Below are 21,755 nucleotides of genomic sequence, written 5' to 3' on the forward strand. Positions count from 1 at the left end.
GGCAGTCCACTGTGGGGCCAGAGCATCAGTCAGCAGAGGGTGCCAAATAGGAGAGCCACTACACCATGCCCAGCTATGAGGGGATGCGCCTTCAATGAGTACACTGTTCCATGGTCTGTACCATGATTTCCTGCTACAGCAACAGCTGCTGGTCCTTTAGCTAGTAGTAACAGGCCCCTTTAGTGCCCAGAAAATTTAGGACATAATTGCTGCTGTGAATAAACTGTCTCCCCACTGACGAGACCCAGATGTCTGATGTCTTGCACCTTGCACAAGCTCATACCTAACTTTAGTTGGTCAGATCCATGGTCATATGTTGCTGTACAAGATGAACCATCTGCCTTGATAACAGCCCCAAGTCTAGGTTTTAACTATTGTTGGCATTCACCATTGTCCTCTACTCCCAGAAGGTGAGAAGCCATCATTAGTTTGGACTGTCAGCCAGGGGACACAGGCTGTCCAGAATACTGACAAGCACAAGCAAATGTCATGAAAGCTTATTACCCTCAAAGTGTTTGCATAAACCTACATTTAAATTTCATTTTGCTTTAACTTTATACTCTTTTCCTTTGTGCTATGTTTAAAAAAGAAGTATTGGTTATTAAAATTCATGCTTTCAAATATTTAACTAATGTTTAATTGCTACCAAATGGACAGCATCTCCAAGGAACGTTGGGATCTACCTCAACTACTGGTGTATCACTCAGTAATGCAAACCTAAAGAATACCACACATGGTTTGATGTTCCACTAAGGGATATTGATATGTATGCCAATGTGATACTTATAACACAGAGACTCCAGTGTGTGGCCACTATGACTCAGACTAGTACAATGAGACACAGAAGCTAGTTGCTCCTGTCTCCTGCCTGGCAAAGCTTACTAGTGACAACCAGCAGTAAAGGTAACTTCTAATATGGATGGACCTGTGTAGTAACTAATTACAAGAAATTTACCTCGCTTGTAATGTCACTAATTTCTGTTTTACTCCTCATTTAGGTAGCATTATGGGTCAGACTATAATAATGCTTAAATCCACGTTTTCAAAATAAATTCAAAATAATTTATCACACGAGGATAGAAGTTGCATTTAAAGCTTTGCTTATGTTACAAAAAATATTTAGTTTTAATTGTACTAATTACATACAGCCTCGTACACATTTTGCTAAAAGAGTATAAGTTCCAAACAAAAGTTCTTATCTCTGCGTCATATATTAATTTAGCAAAGGTGTCGCCCTGATATAACAATAGAGTGACAAGTGGGGACCTGTTACCTAAAACATATGTTAGATTAGCATATAACACATTATACCAGCAACATTTGGCATGCGGCCCATCAGGGAAATCCGTTGGCAAGCCAGGACGGTTTGTTTACTTGCAGCGTTCGGCTGATTGCAGCTCCCCCTGGCTGATCCAGGCCAATGGGGACTGCAGGAAGCAGCATGGGCCAAGGTATGTGCTGGCCGCTGCTTTCTGCAGCCCCCATTGCCTGGAGTGGCAAACTGCGGACAGTGGGAGCGAAAATCAGCTGAACGCTGCAGGTAAAGAAACCGCCCCAGCCCGTCAGCAGATTTCCCTGACGGGCCGCGTGCCGAAGGTTGCCGATCTCTGCATTATACAAATGTCTGGCAGTTATAAGAGCGGAACTGGCCTACGTTCTTCTTAGAGTTCTGTTCACTCATGCTAAACTACACCCCACAATACCCTGCAATAGTACAGCTCAGCTTTTGGCATAAACAGATACATTTTTTTCTGTCTTCGTACAAGTGAGGGTGGTACCGTCACAGACAACACTTGCAGTGCTAGTATCCAAAACAAAGATAAGGAAAGGAACAGAGCAACAAGTCAAGGAACTGGGATGCACGGATGGGTTGTGCTTCAGAGATGTGTAAAGAGTTTTATAACTTGTAAAATATCTTATAACTAGTCCTAACTGAACTGTGAAACTTTGGGAGCTCACCTTCTGCATAAGGTGAACGTAACACTGCTGAACAAGATGGCTTCCTGAAGACTAGTACCATATAGAACCTTTTCCCTGTACGATATTATTATTGGCTTATTGCAATAAACCTGACTGATATTGTTTATTTGGTCTCTGGAATATATTTCATAATGAACCAAAGTGTGGTTGAGCAATCAACTAGACCATTTATTAACAGCTGGAAGTGACAAACTTAAAATAGCATATACGTACCTTTAACCCCTTTATGCCACAGGCTGTGGCTACCCAGCCCTAACAACAGCACTAACCCATGGCAAACCTGGCTCTGCTGCCACAAAGAAAATTGTGTATGTTCATTTAACCAAATGAATGAAAATTGTAGTTCTATTGTTTTTTCCTAAATGAGGCAACATTTAGTCTATGGAATGTAAGCCAGCACTCAAATACTTCAGATGTTTCCCATTAACAAGACTGCCTCTTGTCCTCCAATCCATTTTCCAGAGGCTTCTGTGACCACAGGCTGAGAAAAGGAGCCAGTGGTCTGGTTAGAGAGACCATTTTCCAGGCTGCTCGCAAGGCTTGTATTGCAGAATGTAGGCAAGACCACCCAAACTGCTGAGTTCTTCTTCCAGGGTAACAGTTGGAAAAGTTACTCGAGGGAAGCTGGCACTCACATGAATATATTGTAAGTTCTTTCAAACTGCATATCAGCTCTGCTTAGTGGTATAATTATACTGCACAAAATACACTAGGGTGATAGGGGACAATTGTGACTGATAATTAGCACTGATGTATCTATCACAACAGAGCCCTTGTCCGCTCTCATCAGACTTATTTATAATTGGTGAGATCAAATGACTCCTTGGTGTTTTAGGACCAGATTGCCCTCTCTTGTGGAAAACCTGCAGGAGAGGGCCTGAGGAGGGGAAGGCAACTCTGTAAGATTCCCCTCTGAGTTTTCCTTGAAACATGCTGTCTGCTGAAGGGATTTTCTCAGGGTGCAATGGATTTTGGAGCTCCCCCTCCCACGCCTCTTCCTTACAGACTTTGGGCTAGAAACAGAAAACAACTACAGAGCAGCTGTCTCTGCTCCCTTCCCTTTCCACTGGCAGCATGGTTACAAAGGAAGCCACACAGCCATTGGCTGCTCCCCGGCCCAACTCCACAGCAGCAGCTGTATTACCTCCCACCCAGTTTCCACATGGAAATTTATGCACATGAGAAAGTTGCACCAATTTAAGTAAAGGGGTGATTTTAAATCGGTTTAGTTAAAGCAGTGCAAGCCCCTGTGAGGACATTTCAGTTTAAACCAGGTCAGTTTAGCCTAAACTGATTAGGAATCAGTTTATGTAAAAACAAACTAAGGCCACATCTACTCTACAGAGTTAAGTCGACTTAAGTTACATTGATGATAATAACCCACTGTAATTACAGCGCTCGTGCATGTTCACACAATGCTCCTTGTGTCAATGGGGTGTGTGCACAGTTCATGCTCTAGCAGAGAGAGCAGTGCATGGTGGGTAGCTATCCCACTGTGCTACTCGCCACCTTCTCCTGCTACGAGTTCTGGGAATGGATCGCAGTGCATTGTGTGGGTGGAATCACCATCCCATAACGCAGTTTTCTCCATCCATCATTCCAAGGGCTTCTGACTGTGTTTCGTGCCATTTTTCAACTGCCTCTGTAAACTTTGCGCCTGCCATCTCTGTCTCAGAGCATGCTCAACAGTCTGTGATAAGCATTGTGAACACAAGGTGGCTGATCAAGGAGCAGCTGCACATGGTGGACCTTCACTATTGGGCTCAGGAAACAAGCACCGAGTGGTGGGATCCGATTATGATACAGGTATGGGATGACAAGCAGTTGCTGCAGAACTTTCGTATGCACAAAGCCACTTTCCTTGTACTCTATGTGCAGCTTGCCCCCGCCCTGCAGCACAAAGACACCAAAATGAGAGCTGCCCTAAGGCTGGAGAAGCGAGTGGCGATCGCTGTGTGGAAGCTGGAAACTCCAGCCTGTTACTGGTCAGCTGCAAATCAGTTTGGAGTTGGGAAGGCCACTGTGATGATGCAAGTGTGCAGGGCCATCTTCTGCTAAGAAGGATGGTGCCTCTGGGCAACATGTGGGAAATAGAAAAGGAGTACTTGTGGCACCTTAGAGACTAACCAATTTATTTGAGCATAAGCTTTCGTGAACTACTTTCCACAGTATGCATCCGATGAAGTGGCCTGTAGCTCACGAAAGCTTATGCTCAAATAAATTGGTTAGTCTCTAAGGTGCCACAAGTACTCCTTTTCTTTTTGCGAATACAGACTAACACGGCTGCTACTCTGAAACGTGGGAAATAGTGGATGGTTTTGCAGCAATGGGATTCCCTAACTGCAACAGGGCGATAGATGGCATGCATATCCCAATTTTGGCCCTAGATCGTCTTGTGACGGAGTACATCAACAGAAAGGGCTTCTTCCCTGTGGTACTGCAGGTGCTGGTGGATCGCTGATGTTGTTTCACTGACATCAGTGTGGGGTGGTTAGGGAAGGTGCATGACGTAGGCATCTTCAGGAACACTGGCCTGTATAGAAAGCTGCATTCAGGGACTTCCTTTCCAGACCAAAAGATGCCAGTGGGGGACTTTGAAATGCTCACAGTGATCCTGGGAGACCCAGCCTACCCTTTACTCCTGTGGCTCATGAAGCCGTACACTGGAAACCTTGACAGCAGCAAGGAGCGCTTCTACAACAGGCTCAGCAGGTGCAGAACGACCATAGAATGTGTGTGTGGCAGATTAAAGGATCCTTCCTGGTCTCCCAGTGCAGCAATCCATGAGTTCTCTGGGTGTCTGGGGTCATCTGCTGGCAAGGTCTGAGGAGACTCAGTCCCTTCCCAGGTCTCCGCTGGCCATCTAAAAATGTCCACCTGGGGTTTGGCATGCCTGGCCTCTGTGAACTGGGGCTCCTGCAACTCTGTGGAGGGAGCTCACAATACAGTCAGTCCTCCTAGGCAGTCCGGCCCAACTGAGCTGGGCTGCTTCCCTTTATACCCTGTCTCCAGGCTAAGCATGCCCAGCAGGGACAGAGGGGTGGTGGCTTCCTCAGCTGGCAATGCACAGTTAACCCCTGTGGGGCCAGTGCAGGGTAGACACACCCCATCACACTGCCTCACAAGGAATTTGTGATTCCTTAATTCATGTTTGCAAAGCACTCTGGGACCCTTGGATGAAAAGGAAAAAGATAGGGCAGGCATCCACAATTTAAACTCATATCTTGACTATACCCACTTAAGCCTGTATTTTTAATCTTGAAACTAATGATCAGTGAACTGTATGCATTAACGAATCTCCATGCATATTAAATATTGAAAGTAAAAACATACTCAGGGGATTTATTTGTATGTCTGGAGTTAAGGCTATGTTTAGGTGCAGTCTGCTTCAAATATGCAATTCAATAAGAAGGAAATAAAAACAATTCATAGCTTCCTTTTTTAATCTGATTCTCTTGGGCAGGATCACTTTGAGGACGGACGTTTGCATGGAGGTCTGATCAAGTGCCTATTGACATCATTAGAGCGGTGACCCAGGTAGCATCATTCTATTCTCCTCATCTGCTAATTAGTCTGCAGTTCCCCCAAAATTCAAGTGTCCAGTGGCTGTGGATTTCATGAGCTTCAAAAGCCTGTCCTGGGCACCTGCAAGAGGCTGTAACTTTCGAGCTTTACCCAAAAAAAATCACAATGTTAAACCTTCCATGCTGGCAACTGAGTTATATTTTCAAGGCCCTACAGGTGTGTCCACACTGCAAAGAAACACCCATGGCAATGAGTTTCAGAGCTCAGGTCTACAAACTCAGGCTTGAGGGGCCTGAGCTGCAGCGCTAGAATTCTAGCCATTCCCACACAGGCTGGAGCCTGGGCTGTGAAACCTGGCAAGAGGGGTGGTTCTCAAAATCCAAACTCCAGCCTGAGTGGGAATGTCTATATTGTTATTTTTAGTGCCGTAGCATGAACCCGAGTTTGTAGATCTGCGCTCTGGGACTTGCTGCTGTGTTCATCTGGGTTTTTTTGTTTGGTTGGTTTTTTGCAGTGTAGACATACCCTTTGTGGCAAAAAGCACTTGAAACGCTTTTTCAGGGAAAGAGCAGATCAGCTTTTCCACTTGCAGATCTATACAGTGTAGGTCAAGGATGCAGGATTTTCAGGCCCTAAAGGTCAGTTCAAGGGCTCATGAAATGTGGTCTATTTTGTCAATTTCGGTAAACAAAACCAATTATGTTCCCTTAAGACAGTCAGTGGAAAGCTTACTGGCTCACATCATAAAAGGAAGTATGCTTTGTTTATTTACAACTGATCCTAAAATTGCACATTAAGGCCCTAACACTGTAAGTGTTCTGCAGTCTAAACAGCCTCAAAGTAACCAAAAATGTTTCCTCCAAACACATAAATAACTGCATTAATTTTATTATTTAAATTCCTCCACTGTGTTTTGTCTCGTTAATAGCGGATTAAGATGTAGCCCACCACACCCAAACACCTAAGTCCTCATTGATTGTTTTCTTCATGCAATGAGCATGGTATGAAGAAAACAGGGTTACAGATCCCAGTCCTTTTTCATGCACTGGTATGTTGAAGACACAGGAAGAACTGACTGTTTATCTAAAGAATAATGTTATAGTGCTTCACCTGGCTCATTTGCTTTCCTCTCCAGGGATATATCTGGTTCATCCATCCCCTGCAAATAAGACATTGCAACAGTAAATAAAATTAAACACATTTTAGCTGCATTGTTCAAAGTCAGAGTGAAGATCAGGTGGTTTCTGCAAAGTAACAGTGACCTTTCCCTCGCTGTTAAGAATGCCAATTGATTGAAGTCTTTTTTGAATGGATGAGATACTCCACTAAGGAGGCAATGGATCAGTTGTCAGTTCAAACAAGTTTAAACAGTGATATAGGAAGCCCAGGGAGAGAGTTTAGACCGTGACAAAGAAAAAGCAAGAGCAGAGGACAAACAAAAGAAGAAACCGTGATGTTTGAGTAATACCATGCCAGACTTAAGGCACATAAACTAACAATTCATATATAGTGGAATATATCAAAGACTGTTCTGGATGGGTAACGACAATAAAAGTCGAGGGAAGTGAAGGATGAAAATGGCTTTATCTGTCCACAAGCAGGCATGTGATATTGAGTGAACCAAGAGCATAGTTAACAGATGAGTGCCTGTGTGTTGCAGATTAGACATGATCTACCCAAAGTGCTGCTTTATTCTTTGCAATTTTCTTTTTTAAAAATTGATTTTAACCACTAGGCCATATAAAAACAAACCAAGGCCCTGATCCTCTCCCCCTCACTCATGTTGGGTAGTATCTACATGAGTGGTCCCGTTAATCCCCATTGAACTCATTCAGGACTACTCATGTGAGTAAAGATGGAAAAATCAGAATGTTAAGGGAGTATAACTGATGTGGAGACCTCTGCCTGAATTTGCAGAGTCTGAAACAACAGCTGAGGTGGAACCTGCCTCATTCATTTCACTGGGTGCCAGTAATGATGCTTGAAGTGGAAATGTTAACTATTTCACTGCTTATCACAGCATGTCAAGAAGAAGAGGAAGTGTCATATCAGGAAGAGCTACGCACCAGCATTTCTCAAAATAGGGGGGCAAGAAGAGCCTGCTGGGGAGCATGGAAAGTGCATACATTATGATGGGCAGGCCTTTAACACACATGGTGGGGTTGTGTGGGAGGGAAGGGGGTCACATTTGTTTTCACTTTTCTCAAGCTTTCATAAATCTCAAACACTGGACTAAGCAACTAACAAGAAAGCAGAGGGCACACACTGTAATCACAAGCGTTACAAGTTGGCTTGGTAACAGTTTGTGATTTAGTCCACGATATGGAAACACACAATCCCCCGACAGCGTGGAAGATGAGTGTGTAGATTAAAAGAAGACAAATATCAGCCCATGAAGAAGACAAAGAAAGGGAAAGGAAAGCTGGAATAGTAATATCTGATCTGGAGTGCCTGTGGAAAACATAGTATGTGATCGTGTATCATAATACATATGCACAAGGGGGCTGAATAGAAGTTGCACAGGCAACCTTAATTCTGGCATTTCATAGCTTTTGAGTGCTTGACTTTGTTCTTTCAACAATGTTCTTTCAACACAGTATTGTAATTTTCTCCTGGAGTAATTTTCCACATACGTCATCAGGAGGGTTGGAACCTTTAGCTCCACCACACAGACCTCTGCCACTTGAGCTAACTAAGGAAGGGATAGCAATAGTAGGTTGTCATCCTCTATGTGGAATAGCGCAAGATGAGACACTGTCTGCCAGTGGGTTTCACAAATATCTGCTGGCAGCAGAGGAATGATGAGACTCAGGAATCTTTATTTCCATTCCAGGCTTGGGAGAGGATTGTGCTTTGGTGACCACAGATGTTTTGCCTCTTCCTCACAAACTTGACCTTTTCTGCCCTGTCCCCTCCAAACTATCCCTGTCCCAGTCTTGTCTCCTCCCCACTGCTGGCTCCTCATCCCATCCCATTAGCCTTCTCTGTCTAGGTCCAGTTTCTACTCCTCAGGCGTCTCATCTTAGTCCCCTTGCTCAGCCAGTCCTAGGCTGCCCCTCCAGGCTCCCTGTCCAAGTCCCAGTTTCCCTCTCCAATCCTAGTCTCCAGACCCAACCAGTCCCAGTTCTTCCCATCCTCGACTCCTTGTCCCTATTCTTTCTGCCCAGCCAGTCCCAGTACCCCCACTCCGGGCTACTTGTCTGAGTTAACTCTCCCTTCCCCCGGACCCTCATCCCCTCCTTACTCGTGTTTCCCCCCTCCTCCCCCTTTATTGGCTCCTAGTTCAAATCTCCTTCCATGGGCTCCTCATCCAATCTCAGTCCCCCCCCCCCCCCCCTTCTCTGGCTCTTTGTCCAGCCAGCAACAGTTCTTCTGCATTACAGCTCCTTGTTGGATGTATTTTTCCACCCACCACCCCATTCCCCAACCCACTGGTTCCCAGTCCCAGTCTCCTTGCCTAGTCTCTCCCCTCACCACTTTTCCAGTCACAGTGTTTTTTTTACCCACCTCCAGTCCCAGCATCACCTAACTCTGTGCCCAGATCTACTTCTTTCCATTCCCCCCTCCCCAGGTCTGGCTCTTGTCCCCTTCAAATCAGACAGCTTCCTCCTCCATGCTGCCTGGGAGCAAACATGGGGGTTATTAAGAGCAGAGGAGAGCCAGGCTACTTGCTCTCAGAGCCAGTGCCCAACCTCACTGTGACCAGGAGCAGCTTGCACACAGCCATTATAGGGAAAATCCTGCTTTGCCCCAGTTGCCTGTGACTTGAACACACTCTGTGGGGATGGTGCATGAGCAATCCAGGTACACGTAGGAGCCATGAGGGGTTGGAACATGCTCAGTGAAGACAAAATCTTCTTAGAGTTCAGCAGCTAAAATCTCTGAAGTCTCTACTGAGCACGTGTGAACTGAGATAGATTCATACACTCATAGAATATCAGGGTTGGAAAGGACCCGAGGAGGTCATCTAGTCCAACCCCCTGCTCAAAGCAGGACCAATCCCCAACTAAATCATCCCAGACAGGGTTTTGTCAAGCCTGACCTTAAAAACCCCAAAGGAAGGAGATTCCACCACCTCCCTAGGTAACGCATTCCAGTACTTCACCACCCTCCTAATGAAAAAGTTTGTCCTAATATCCAATCTAAACCTCCCGCACTGCAACTTGAGACCATTGCTCCTTGTTCTGTCATCTGCTACCACTGAGAACAGTCTAGATCCATCCTCTTTGGAACCCTCTTTCAAGTAGTTGAAAGCAGCTATCAAATCCCCCCTCATTCTTCTCTTCTGCAGACTAAACAATCCCAGTTCCCTCAGCCTCTCCTCCTAAGTCATGTGTTCCAGTCCCCAAATCATTTTTGTTGCCCTCTACTGGACGCTTTTCAATTTTTCCACAATCATAGAAGATAAGGGTTGGAAGAGACCTCAGGAGGTCATCTCGTCCAACCCCCTGCTCAAAGCAGGACCAACCCCAACTACATCATCCCAGCCAGGGCTTTGTCAAACTGGGCCTTAAAAACCTCTAAGGAAGGAGATTCCACCACCTTCCTAAATAACCCTTTCCAGTGCTTCACCACCCTCCTAGTGAAACAGTTTTTTCTAATATCCAAGTTATAAGATACAGGCTTAAAACTTGGCAAATAACACATCCCTGATACAAAAGCCATCTCACTGCCAATTTTCCAGCTCATATTCCAAATCACGAGGACACTCGAGTTTCTCAATAAAAAAAGTTGCCAGCTTTCTTTTAAAATGGCAAAACGGAGGATTGTTCCCTAATTCACAGGACACTGATAACTTCCACTGAGTCAATACACACAGCTGTATGTTCTCTGTTTGCTTTTCTTGTTCACATAAAAGTCCTTTTTTTGTGACGGAAGGAAGAAAGAAGAAAATTAGATCATTCTTTTTATTTTCAAACTGTTTCTAGTTCTAATCCTTACTATGTAATTGACCCACCCTACAGGATTCCTTAACTGTAATTGATGTCAGACCATAGGGGAGTGGGAGGGGTGAAAGGGGACATGTTCTCACATGTAGAATATTTATTACGTTTGCTAATGCACTGGACGCTGAGGGCAGGTCTACACTAACTTACGATGCTCAGGAGTGTGAACCTCTCCCTCCCCTGAGCGACGCAAGTTTCGCACTGTCCACACTGGTACTATGTCGACAGGAGATGCTTTCATCTCTAGTGAAAAAGGTCCACAGTAATTATCTTGCATACACAGCAGTGTATTTGAGAAGGAGTTACACAAGCAGTAAAGGGTTACATTAAGCACATAATTCCTGTGTTAGACATTAAGAACTATACATTCCTCTTACCGAGCCTCTCTTTCACAAACATACACAAACAGGCCCTGTGCTAGCCTCACACAGTTCCTGCTTGGCAAACAGGGAAGGCAGCTCCCATCTTTTCATGTGCTAGAATATATATTCTGCTTGCTGTGTTTTTCACTCAGTGCATCTGGTGAGGTGGGTTTTAGCCCACGAAAGCTTATGCCCAAATAAATTTGTTAGTCTCTAAGGTGCCACAAGAACTCCTCATTGTTTTTGCTGATACAGACTAACATGGCTACCGCTAAAACACGCTATCTGCTAAAACACTGCAGCACTCACACTGCACGCTTTTGGATCCCAGATAGAATATCACTGGCCACGCCAGCGACTCCCATTCACAGGGTCTGTGGACCTAGTTAACTTTCTGAGCAAATAGACAATAAACAGTACTACAGTACTATTAGGATCTTGTCTCTAGAAGCTTTACTTTTAGGGGATTCCTTTTTAAGGGATTTACCTTTAAGGGTCCCTTTGTGGTGCCAAAACTGTTAACAAAATAACAGGTGAGCAAGATAACTTAAATATCCTTGCTCTTAGTTCATCTCCTTAATTCAACATCTATCATCTCTAGGTAAATTTCCCACCTCAGACCATCAGATCAGATATGCCAAACCCATGAAAAAAATGCAGAAATTGGGCTTGCTTTTGCCTTAATTGGCTTGAGAGTTGCTTGTTGGCTAGTTTTTGCTTGTTGCTTGTTTGGTTTGTAGCTTGCTGGCTTTTTTTTTTTTTTTTTTTTTTGATCGGCTCCCAGCAAGCAGGAGCAAGGTGGGGAGAGAGTCAGGGGTGCACACGGGGCCCACCATAGTCCCAGACTGCACGCAAGGGGGATATATTCATATAGAGTTTTGGGGTTCTTAGGGATTGGCTTGTTTTGAAATGGGATTAGCTTGATTTTTGGTTTATTGTGAAAGTCGGGGTGCTTATTTACCACGTTTGTGAAAGTTGGCAACTGTGCCTCAGATCCCTGCTTTAAGCAATAATCCTGTCACAGCAGTAAGATCAAAACAGGAAACATTTATTAACAACGGTACTTATATTACAACTTCATACACAGTACACTCTATGCTATATTTCATGCTCAAGTTAACTTCACAAGGCCTGAAGTCTGGACCCAAATTACCCCACCAAGGGCCACAAACCTTAACAATAACAAGGATTTCTTCCAACTTATTTCTGCGCGGGATACCAGGAACAATAGCCACACAACAGGAACCAGGACTGGAACCAAACCCTCAGGAATTAGGAACACAGGAACCACGGACAGGAGCCACCAGCCAAGAAGTTGCCATCAGGACCAAAGATCTTCTGGAACAGGTAAGTCTTCGTCTGTGTCTTGATCTGATGAGTGTCGATGGTGCACAGGCACTGGCTGTCACTATGACGGACAGCACAGAGCAAAGTGCTGAGACCTTATATGCACTTTCTGTTATCAGGCAGATTACACACTCAGGTCACATGATGTTTCCCCCTCTTGGGTTGCCTGGCAGACTACAACTCTCACTGAGCATTTTCAAAAGCTTTTCACCAACTAAACATTAGCACCAAAAAGGGCGCCAACCATGGTAACAAGAAGGAAGCCCAAGATGGAGGATAAACTGACTGCAGCCTAAACAAAATTGCTAAACCAGGCTACACCTATCCCATGGATGAGCCAGGAAGCACATGTTCTAAGGACATACAGGCATGTGTTTGAGGACTGTAAGTATGGATGGAAGAGCATGGGGGCTAAGGGGTGGAGACTGGAGCCTAAACTTGTCAGACTTAGGGCTGGATTTCCAATTAGGCACAGTAGGTATGTGCCTTGGGGTGCCTAAAAATTAAATGTGGGTTAAAAGTTAAAACGTACAGCTAGCTTGCAGGTGGCTGGGCTCCTGGCACAAGTTGGTGGCCACCCAGCATGTGGGGCTGGAGCAGGGTGAGCATCTGAATCAGCCTGCCTGGGGGCGTTGTAAGCCGCAGCTAGGTGGGGTGGCAGCTGAAGGTACTTGGAGCATCCTTGCCCCTTCCCAATCTCTGCCATCTCCCTGCCTCTGCCCCATGCTGGGAAGGAAGAGGGAGGAGCATGGCCGGTACCCCATTAACTTGCTTGGGCAGAGCCAGAGCGCGGCTGCCACGCCAGGCTGCAGGAGGAATGGAAGACACCCAGGGACAGCTCGTGTGGGGAGAGGTACAGTCCCCACTTTGCACCTCATCTATGGCGGGTGGGCTGCGCCTCACCTCTGGGTGGGAGTGCCGTGCACAGTGAAGGGTCTTGTGCCTTCCCGGGGAGGCTGTGTTTATATTTCTTTTCATTTCATTTTTTTACAGAAAACATGAAGGTCAGCTGTAGGCAGAGGTGGCACTGAAGATGCTGTGCATAAGGTGTAAATCCGGCCCTGGTCAGACCCGCACTGTAGACATACCCTGAGAGCAAAGTCAATGTGTTTAAGAAATTTGTTTGCTAAGCCTGTGTTCTCTGCTTTCCTGCCACATTGTCCTCAAAGGGCTTAAACTAGAAGCCCAGGTGCCAGCAGCCTAGGTGGAACTCTAGGGGATCATGAGTAAGCATGGGGGACTTGGGAGGTCTGAGACACTAGTTTTGGCATGTAGGGTGGCTGGACAACAGCAACTCATGTCCCAAGGAAGGGTGTCAGACAAGAAATCTGAGCCTGAGAACACCTAGAGTCCCAGAGCTAGAAACAGTGACTAGACTCTACATGGACACCCTTGGCCTGGATGCATGTGGGACCCAGCAGTTGGGTCCACTCGCAACAAGCTGGTGATCTTACACAATGGGGTAGTCAGCCAGTGGTGAATTCTCCATCCCTTGCTGTCTTCAGATCAAGACTGAATGCCTTTCTGGGCGATGCTTTAGTCAAGCACAGGTTACAGGGCTCAATACAGAGATAGCTGGGCTTAAGGAGAAGTCTAGGAAGATATGAAACATTAGTCAATAGAGATAGTCAAGATGTCCTGGCCTCCTGGTTCCCAGTGCTGTGCATGTTCCAGTTGTCCAAAAAAATTGTTCTGAATATATATTTGAGGGGAATGGGGTAGATGGGCAAAGACAGGACCAGCTCTAGGCACCAGCAAAGCAAGCACGTGCTTGGGGTGGCACAATCCCAGGGGTGGCATTCCAGTCATCCTTTTTTTTTTTTTTTTTGTTGCTTGGGCAGTTGCGTTCTTGGAGCTTGGGGTGGCAAAAAACCAAGAGCTGAAGAGCCCACCATGTATCCCATCAGCAAGTCTTACTGTGTTTCATTTGGAGTTAAGCTCCATGGGAAGTGCTAGAGCGAGCCACAAGGGCAGCACATGCATAATACTATTGAAGTGTAAAGATGTAGTGGCATGCTGCCAAGACATGGATCGTGTGGTGTGGTCAGGGTGAAAGCTGGAGGCATGTAGGTAGGAATAGCGGTCAGTAGGTTTTCGGTATAGGGTGGTGTTTACATCTTCATCATCTGGACCCATGGAAAAGAAGCCCTTGAGGAATTCCACCATGATTTCAACAATTTCCATCCCACCATCAACCTCAGCCTGGACCAGTCCACACAAGAGATCCACTTCCTGGACACTACAGTGCTAATAAACGATGGTCACATAAACACCACCCTATACCAGAAACTTACTGACTGCTATTCCTACCTACATGCCTCCAGCTTTCACCCTGACCACACCACATGATCCATTGTCTACAGCCAAGCTCTGCAATACAACCGCATTTGCTCTAACCCCTCAGACAGAGACAAACACCTACAAGATCTCTATCAAGCATTCTTACAACTACAATACCCACCTGCAGAAGTGAAGAAACAGATTGATAGAGCCAGAAGAGGTCCCAGAAGTCACCTACTACAGGACAGGCCTAACAAAGAAAATAATAGAACGCCACTAGCTGTCACCTTCAGCCCCCAACTAAAACCCCTCCAACGCATTATCAAGGATCTACAACCTATCCTGAAGGATGACCCATCACTCTCACAAATCTTGGGAGACAGGCCAGTCCTTGCCTACAGACAGCCCTCCAACCTGAAGTGGATACTCACCAGCAACCACATATCACACAATAGAACCACTAACCCAGGAACCTATCCTTGCAACAAAGCCCGTTGCCAACTGTGCCCACATATCTATTCAGGGACACCATCACAGGGCCTAATAACATCAGCCACACTATCAGAGGCTCGTTCACCTGCACATCTACCAATGTGATATATGCCATCATGTGCCAGCAATGCCCCTCTGCCATGTACATTGGTCAAACTGGACAGTCTCTACGTAAAAGAATAAATGGACACAAATCAGATGTCAAGAATTATAACATTCATAAATCAGTCGGAGAACACTTCAATCTCTCTGGTCACGCGATTACAGACATGAAAGTTGCGATATTACAACAGAAAAACTTCAAATCCAGACTCCAGCGAGAGACTGCTGAATTGGAATTCATTTGCAAATTGGATACAATTAACTTAGGCTTGAATAGAGACTGGGAGTGGCTAAGTCATTATGCAAGGTAACTCATTTCCCCTTGTTTTTTCCTCCCCCCCCCGCTCCCCTTCCTCAGACGTTCTTGTTAAACCCTGGATTTGTGCTGGAAATGGCCCACCTTGATTATCATACACATTGTAAGGAGAGTGATCACTTTAGATAAGCTATTACCAACAGGAGAGTGGGTTTGTGTGTGGGGGGGCGAAAACCTGGATTTGTGCTGGAAATGGCCCACCTTGATTATCATACACATTGTAAGGAGAGTGATCACTTTAGATAAGCTATTACCAGCAGGAGAGTGGGATGGGGGGAGAGAAAACCTTTTTTAGTGATAATCACCCATTTTTTCATGGTTTGTGTGTATAAAAAAGTCTTCTGTATTTTCCACAGTATGCCTCCGATGAAGTGAGCTGTAGCTCACGAAAGCTTATGCTCAAATAAATTGATTAGTCTCTAAGGTGCCACAAGTACTCCTTTTCTTTTTGCAAATACAGACTAACACGGCTGTTACTCTGAAACCTGTACTCTGCAAGGCAGAGATGGGAAGTAGAGATTTTTGACATTGTGTAGTTCAGCCCAATCTGAACAGATTTTTATGAGACCAGCAAAAAGGTTCCCCCGCTGTCAAATTTCAGTCTTGTTGCAAATCAGGAAGTCTCAGAGGTTTGGGGGTTGTTTTTTTAAACAACAAAGAAAGTCATAAGAATTTTTAAATAAAAGAATGTGTTAGGCAGTGACCGACTAGGTTGCCAACTCCCCTGTAAAAATAGAGGAGTTTGAAACTATCACCGTCAACTGAGTTGTGTTCATACGCCACCAAAAAAGGATCATATGGGAGGAGCGCGCAACAGTCAATACATTCTGTCAGTAATCCACAGTCCAAAGAGAATTGGTTTTAACGCCAGCTCATCAAAATACAGGGGTTCGTAAAGGGCCCAGCACACTGAGTTTCACTTCAGCCCAGATTTCAGAAGTAAACAGTCCAAGTCTGCAGGCTGCTGCCCGCCCTCAGACTCTCAGTGTGGCTTTCAGCTCAGGCTTCAGTCCCTCCTGATAGCCTCACAAAGAGACCTACCCACTCTCACTCCATCCACCCACATGCTTTCCATTCAACATCTGATCCCTTTTGTCTCTGTCCCCTCCTGACTGCCTCTGGAGCAATGAAAGACAGCTGTGGTCTTTCCCTAGAAAGATGTGTTAACTGTTTCCCTGCTAGCCCAGACTTGGGTCTGTGCACCTCATCATGCTACGAAAACATCACTGGTATATCTGACCACTAGGACCTTAACTGCTGAACTTGATCATTAGACATGTAAACGAGAAGGGAGACAATCATTAGAATGAATTTGCACTATGGAAGCTACAGAAAAACAGTAAATGTAGCAAGATATCTATGAAAGAAAGACACAGGAAATACATCAATTAATCAAAAATACAAAGGGAACATAATCTATTAGTTGAATATCCCTTATGATCTCAGGTGATTTCTCACAAAATCTTGCTTTGTGATTGGTTACTATGAGTCAGCATTTCAGTTGGAAAAATGGGATTAATTGCACAGGCAACATTCATTCTGGCATTACCTAACTTCTGAATGCTAGTCTTTTGCAGACTTAATGTTCTGTTAATACTGGTTTTTGTCTCTTTTCCTAGGTTATTAAAATATGCAAATTATCTCATGCAACTGTAACAACCCGCCACATCACTCATCAGCAGGTTTGAACAGGACCTTCCTCACTACAACACAGATTTCTAACACTTCCTCTGAGGGGCTAATCCCATTACCTGGCTACAGCAGTAGACTGTTATCCTCTGTGGACCAGCTACTAGTGGGAGATACACAGTACATAAAACAGTGGGTTATATCCACAGAAATTACCCCCTTTTCGGACATCATTCCTAAGCATAAAGATTTGACAGGTTCTTTCTAAGAGCTGGTGTCACAGATCCACATAGGGACTCAGGTGCCTAAGCCCAGTTTTAGGCACCACTGTAATCCACGAAAACTCAGTTTGGCTGCTGCCTAACCTGTAGGCATCTAAACTCACTGGGTGCCTAAGTTTTTCCAGTACAGGTTCCCTGGGTACCTACGTTTCTGCCCTTGGGCATGCGCACTGCTGCCTCACTCTAGGCGTCTGCAAGCCTATCTCATTGTGCGAGCTGCAAACCAGGGGAAGATAGGTGGAGGAAAACCTATCTTGTCTGCAAGACACTATCTGGTGGCTGTGCTCTGAGCAAGCCTATCAGATTGGGTCCCATTCAAAATCCAGCTGGGGGAGGTGTTTCCTTTATAACAATTAGCCCAGTGGTTAGCATGCTCACCAAGGATGTAGAAGACCCACATTAAATTCCTCTCTTTGCCTGATGGGGAGAGAGGATGTGAACAGGGTTCTCCCACCTCTCAGGAGAGTGCTTTTGCCACTGAACTATGGGATATTCTGGTGTGGAACTCCTGCAAACTCTCCTTTTGAAGCTGTCCCACTTTTTATAACTATTTAAATAGTCACTGGGGCACAGAGTAAGAGAATGAACCTATAGCCTGGTGTTTAGGGCACCCACCTCGGAGCTGGGAGACATTGGGTATGTCTACACTGCAGCTCGGAGCATGCCTCCCAGCCTGGGTGAATGGACTTGTGCACCTGAGTTCAGATCCACTTGACCCCCTAGGTCTGAGCTCAGGGGGCTAGCTTGAACCTCTGCCTGTGCCACAACATCCATACCGCTATGTTTAGTGAGCTAACATGAGTCTGTCTACCTGGGCTGGAAGGCATGATCCCAGCTGCAGCGTAGATATACCCAATGTTTCGCACCTCCCAGCTGGGTGCCCTCAGTCCAGTCTCCCCTGCTCCAGTAACTCTATTTACACAAAGTGGAACAGCTTCAACAGGACAGATTGAGGGACAGCCACATCAAGTTTGGCAGTTAGAAGGAATTGAAAATGGGATTATAATAGGGAGTGCCCAGCAACTTCAATGTAGGGGTTGTCAGCTCCACCTATAGTGATGTTTATTAAGGAAGTTACTATTCCTGCTGAGTCGGTGTTGTTTGATGCATGAATACCCCCAAGTTATTATGATGGAGAGGCAGAAAAACTATAGCTAATGTTGTGTCAGAGAATTGTGTTTAACAGGTTCTCCGGCCCCTTCCCTTCGCTGCTCCCAGCCCTCCCAGCTCCCCAGTCCTCCACAGATACAGGCGCCCACCTCAATCTCAGGAAGTTATTCTACCTCAGTGTTGCAGACACTCTGGTCTGTCTTGGATTCTCTCAAGGCAAGGCCATGGCTGCCTGGAAACCCCTCTGGTCACAGTCCTACTCGAGCCCACGGAGCAGAGTTTTGGCTATTCTGTCTAGTAGCTTCTTCAAGCATCAATTAAGGAATCCCCCAACTCTCTCTAACAGTAATTTATTTTGCTTGATTCTTATACTCTTTTTCCTCAAAGGAGTCACATGTCTCAAAAGCATGCCCAGGGGGCGTGTGGTTATTAATTTTATCTGATTAGTATTTTAGAAGGGGATGGGATGGGGGGTACCAAACAAAGATCACTATCCAAACGCAAGTGGTAATCAATTTTAAAAGTAATGTAAAGCGTATGGAACAAATATTAGGAAATGTCCTAAGTCCTAAAGAATTGAATATAGGTGACAAGGTGTTGTACAGGTTCTTTTCAGAGAAGAACCATGTTTTGAGCCCACAGTGGTTGGGACCTGTAGTTATAACTAATAAAGCAAGTCCCACTGTGTATCAAGTGGAAATTAAAGGAAAGAAAAAGAGTGCTGAAATGGTTCCATTTGAGCCAGTTAAAGACCTGGAAAGGCTTTGTAACTTAAGTGTAGTGAACAGTATGGTATTTGTTCTTTTCTTTCCTTTTTCTTTTAGGAATGACTACAGAATGTATACCTGGATATGTTCTTGGGTATTGTTATATATGTCAGACTCTGTAGTTGTTAGAAATGGAGACCATCTCACTTGTATGGCTAATGAAAGTTATGTATCAGACTGGATGCCTCTCCGGTTTAAAGGAAAGGTATGGGTGTACTCGTATGAACAATTCACAGCCTGTTATACAGTGTGGGAGGAAAAAGCCACTGGGGAAAGTGTCCTTTCCTTTACAGAGAAGGCAGGGGAACAAAATGTAACCATGTTGAGGGTAATGGAGAGGTATTCCCCTTTATCCAAAAATCTGATGTTAAATGTATTTGTTTCCTCAATGACAATTTTATGAATAATTGTACTAATGTGGCAATGACTGCAAACTCCTCTAAATGTTGATACGTTGAGCTCCAGGTTGGTCAATGGATTCGGGTAGAAGCCAGAAATATCAGTGTAGTAATGGGCCTGCAGTATTACTTGGAATCTATTGAAATTAATTTGGTCACCCCCACTAAGAGCTATAAAAGTGAGTTGCAATGTGTAATGCATAATGAAACTTGTTTAGATAAATATCAAGGGTTAAACCAGTTTTGTGACAGAAAAAATGTAACATTTCATGTAAAGTGTACTGGAAATGTTAAAATCACTGTTAATGTTAATGACACTGGTAACTGGACAGTTACAAGTCCATATGGGACTACAGTGATCAAAGAAATTGTAGTGGTTCCTGAACCACAGAAAAGTGTTATTGGGCCTGTAATGGTAAAAAGGGATGTGAAAAAGTTGTTTATGGTAAATCCCATGTATGCCTTGAAAAAGGTTATTATGCCTCTGCAGTTAGCTTTGTCATGAGTGCAGCCCAAATGTGCACCTTATCACATTACATGTTGGGTAGTATGCTTGGCTAGATAGTGTACTTCCAGTGCAGCCCAAATATCAGAAGAGGAATTCAGTAGCTATCATTCTAGGACGGATGGGCACAGGATCGAGCACCCTAAACACCATAGATAAAGAGCAAGTTCTAGCAAGTAAAATTGGGGCGATAGGTCAAGATGTAGCCTCATTGCATCCCTTAATTACCTCTTTCAATCAGCTTCGCATTATGGAATACAAGATAGCAAATGTATTACGTGGCTGGTTACAGGTGCAACGAACAGGTAGACCACCTTCATATCATTCATGCTCTTAATGTGTTGCAGTCAAATGTGTCCATGGCCCTTTCATGTATCCAGGCACAGTACTGGGTCCTAGGAGTAGCTAAAAACGTTATTAGAGAAGGTTTAAATGTAGTCCTTCCTGTAGAGATAAGAAAAGCTCTCTGGGAAAATTCCACTGCTCCCTTTGAGCAAAGACATCAGGATTGGTGGAGGCTGGTAAATTTTTCATTTTCAATTATCAACCCACCATTACTGCCTTTGTGTTAACCATAGTGAAGGCACAGGACGAGTGGGTCTATCCCTTAATTCCATTGGGGCTAAATGTGAATCAGTCTATTTTAATCCCCCAGACTTGAATAAATGGGTACACAAAAAAGATGGCATATATAGTAATGTCAACCTAAATTCTTGTGTTGAGGAGAATGGGATAAGCTATACACGTGGTTCTGGAGTCATTGAAATGTCGCATCTGTGTTTGAACCCTTCTGAAAGTAAATGCCATTACAGTTTAAAACCCAGTAATGTAAACCATTCTGTCATTGTTTTTGCAGATACCAAATGTGTTTGCTTGTGCAGTTGGTGTACTGAATTCTTGGTATACCATTTCTACAAGGTATCACGTGATCTCCATGTAAATTTGTGTTTATGCAATAAAGGGGTGTGATGGAGATTTTAGCTGAGATATCTGTGCAGACTGTAAATGTACATTAGGCTTTGTATGACTCTGTAAAGCCAGTTCATTTGAGTATTAATATTTCCTTGCTCAACCAAATAATGCACCATCCTGACCTCAAGAAGCATCCTTAACAGTTGAAAAAGGATGGTTTAGAAGTGATGTTAACAATCCATCACTCCACTAAACAAATTGAAAAGATTCTTAAACTGGTATCTAAGGAATCCGCCTTTAGTCATTGGTGGGAAGAGTTGTTTGATTGGTCTGTGCACAAATCCAAGGTTTGGAATATCTTGTTACACCCAGTTGTAGTGGTTCCACTCATTCAATTTGTGATAATTGTATCACAATTTTACTAGTGTTCTGTGTAATAAGGTAAATTAAAAGTGTTAAGAAAACCAATTATAGGTTAATGCCCAGTACATCCTAACAACTAGTGTTTAAAATGATGTGGTGGCTCAAGAACTTGTAACCTCTTGGCCACCAAGGAGGGGATCTGTAGCCTGGTTTAGCCATTTTGTTTAGGCTGCAGTCAATTCATCCTCCATCTTGGGCTTTCTTGTTGTTGCCATGGTTGGCGCCCTTTTTGGTGCTAATGTTTAATTGGCTAAAAGCTTTTGAAAAATGCTCAGTGAGAGTTGTAGTCTGCCAGGCAACCCAAGAGGGGGAAACATCATGTGACCTGAGTGTGTAATCTGCCTGGTAATAGAAAGTGCATATACGGATTCAGCACATGT

The 21,755-nt window shown here is 44.5% G+C and overlaps 1 protein-coding gene and 1 long non-coding RNA gene across 2 annotated transcripts in view; both read right to left on the reverse strand.

The window, feature by feature from the left end:
* Positions 1-21,755, reverse strand: part of FSTL1 (follistatin like 1) — a 120,079-nt gene extending 98,324 nt beyond the window's left edge. Inside the window, exon 1 of the mRNA XM_075119129.1 lies at positions 21,751-21,755. Within this exon, the coding sequence (XP_074975230.1) occupies positions 21,751-21,753 (3 nt within the window). The 5' untranslated portion in view covers positions 21,754-21,755. The remainder of the gene's footprint in view (positions 1-21,750) is intronic.
* Positions 1,603-12,059, reverse strand: LOC125621765 (uncharacterized). Its single transcript, XR_007352579.2, has 3 exons — positions 11,986-12,059; positions 6,616-6,664; positions 1,603-3,870 (listed from the first exon to the last, which is right to left on the reverse strand). It is a non-coding gene; the product is annotated as an uncharacterized LOC125621765 (long non-coding RNA).

The sequence above is a fragment of the Caretta caretta genome, chromosome 1 (assembly GCF_965140235.1).
Source record: "Caretta caretta isolate rCarCar2 chromosome 1, rCarCar1.hap1, whole genome shotgun sequence".
Classification (NCBI taxonomy): Eukaryota; Metazoa; Chordata; order Testudines; family Cheloniidae; genus Caretta; species Caretta caretta.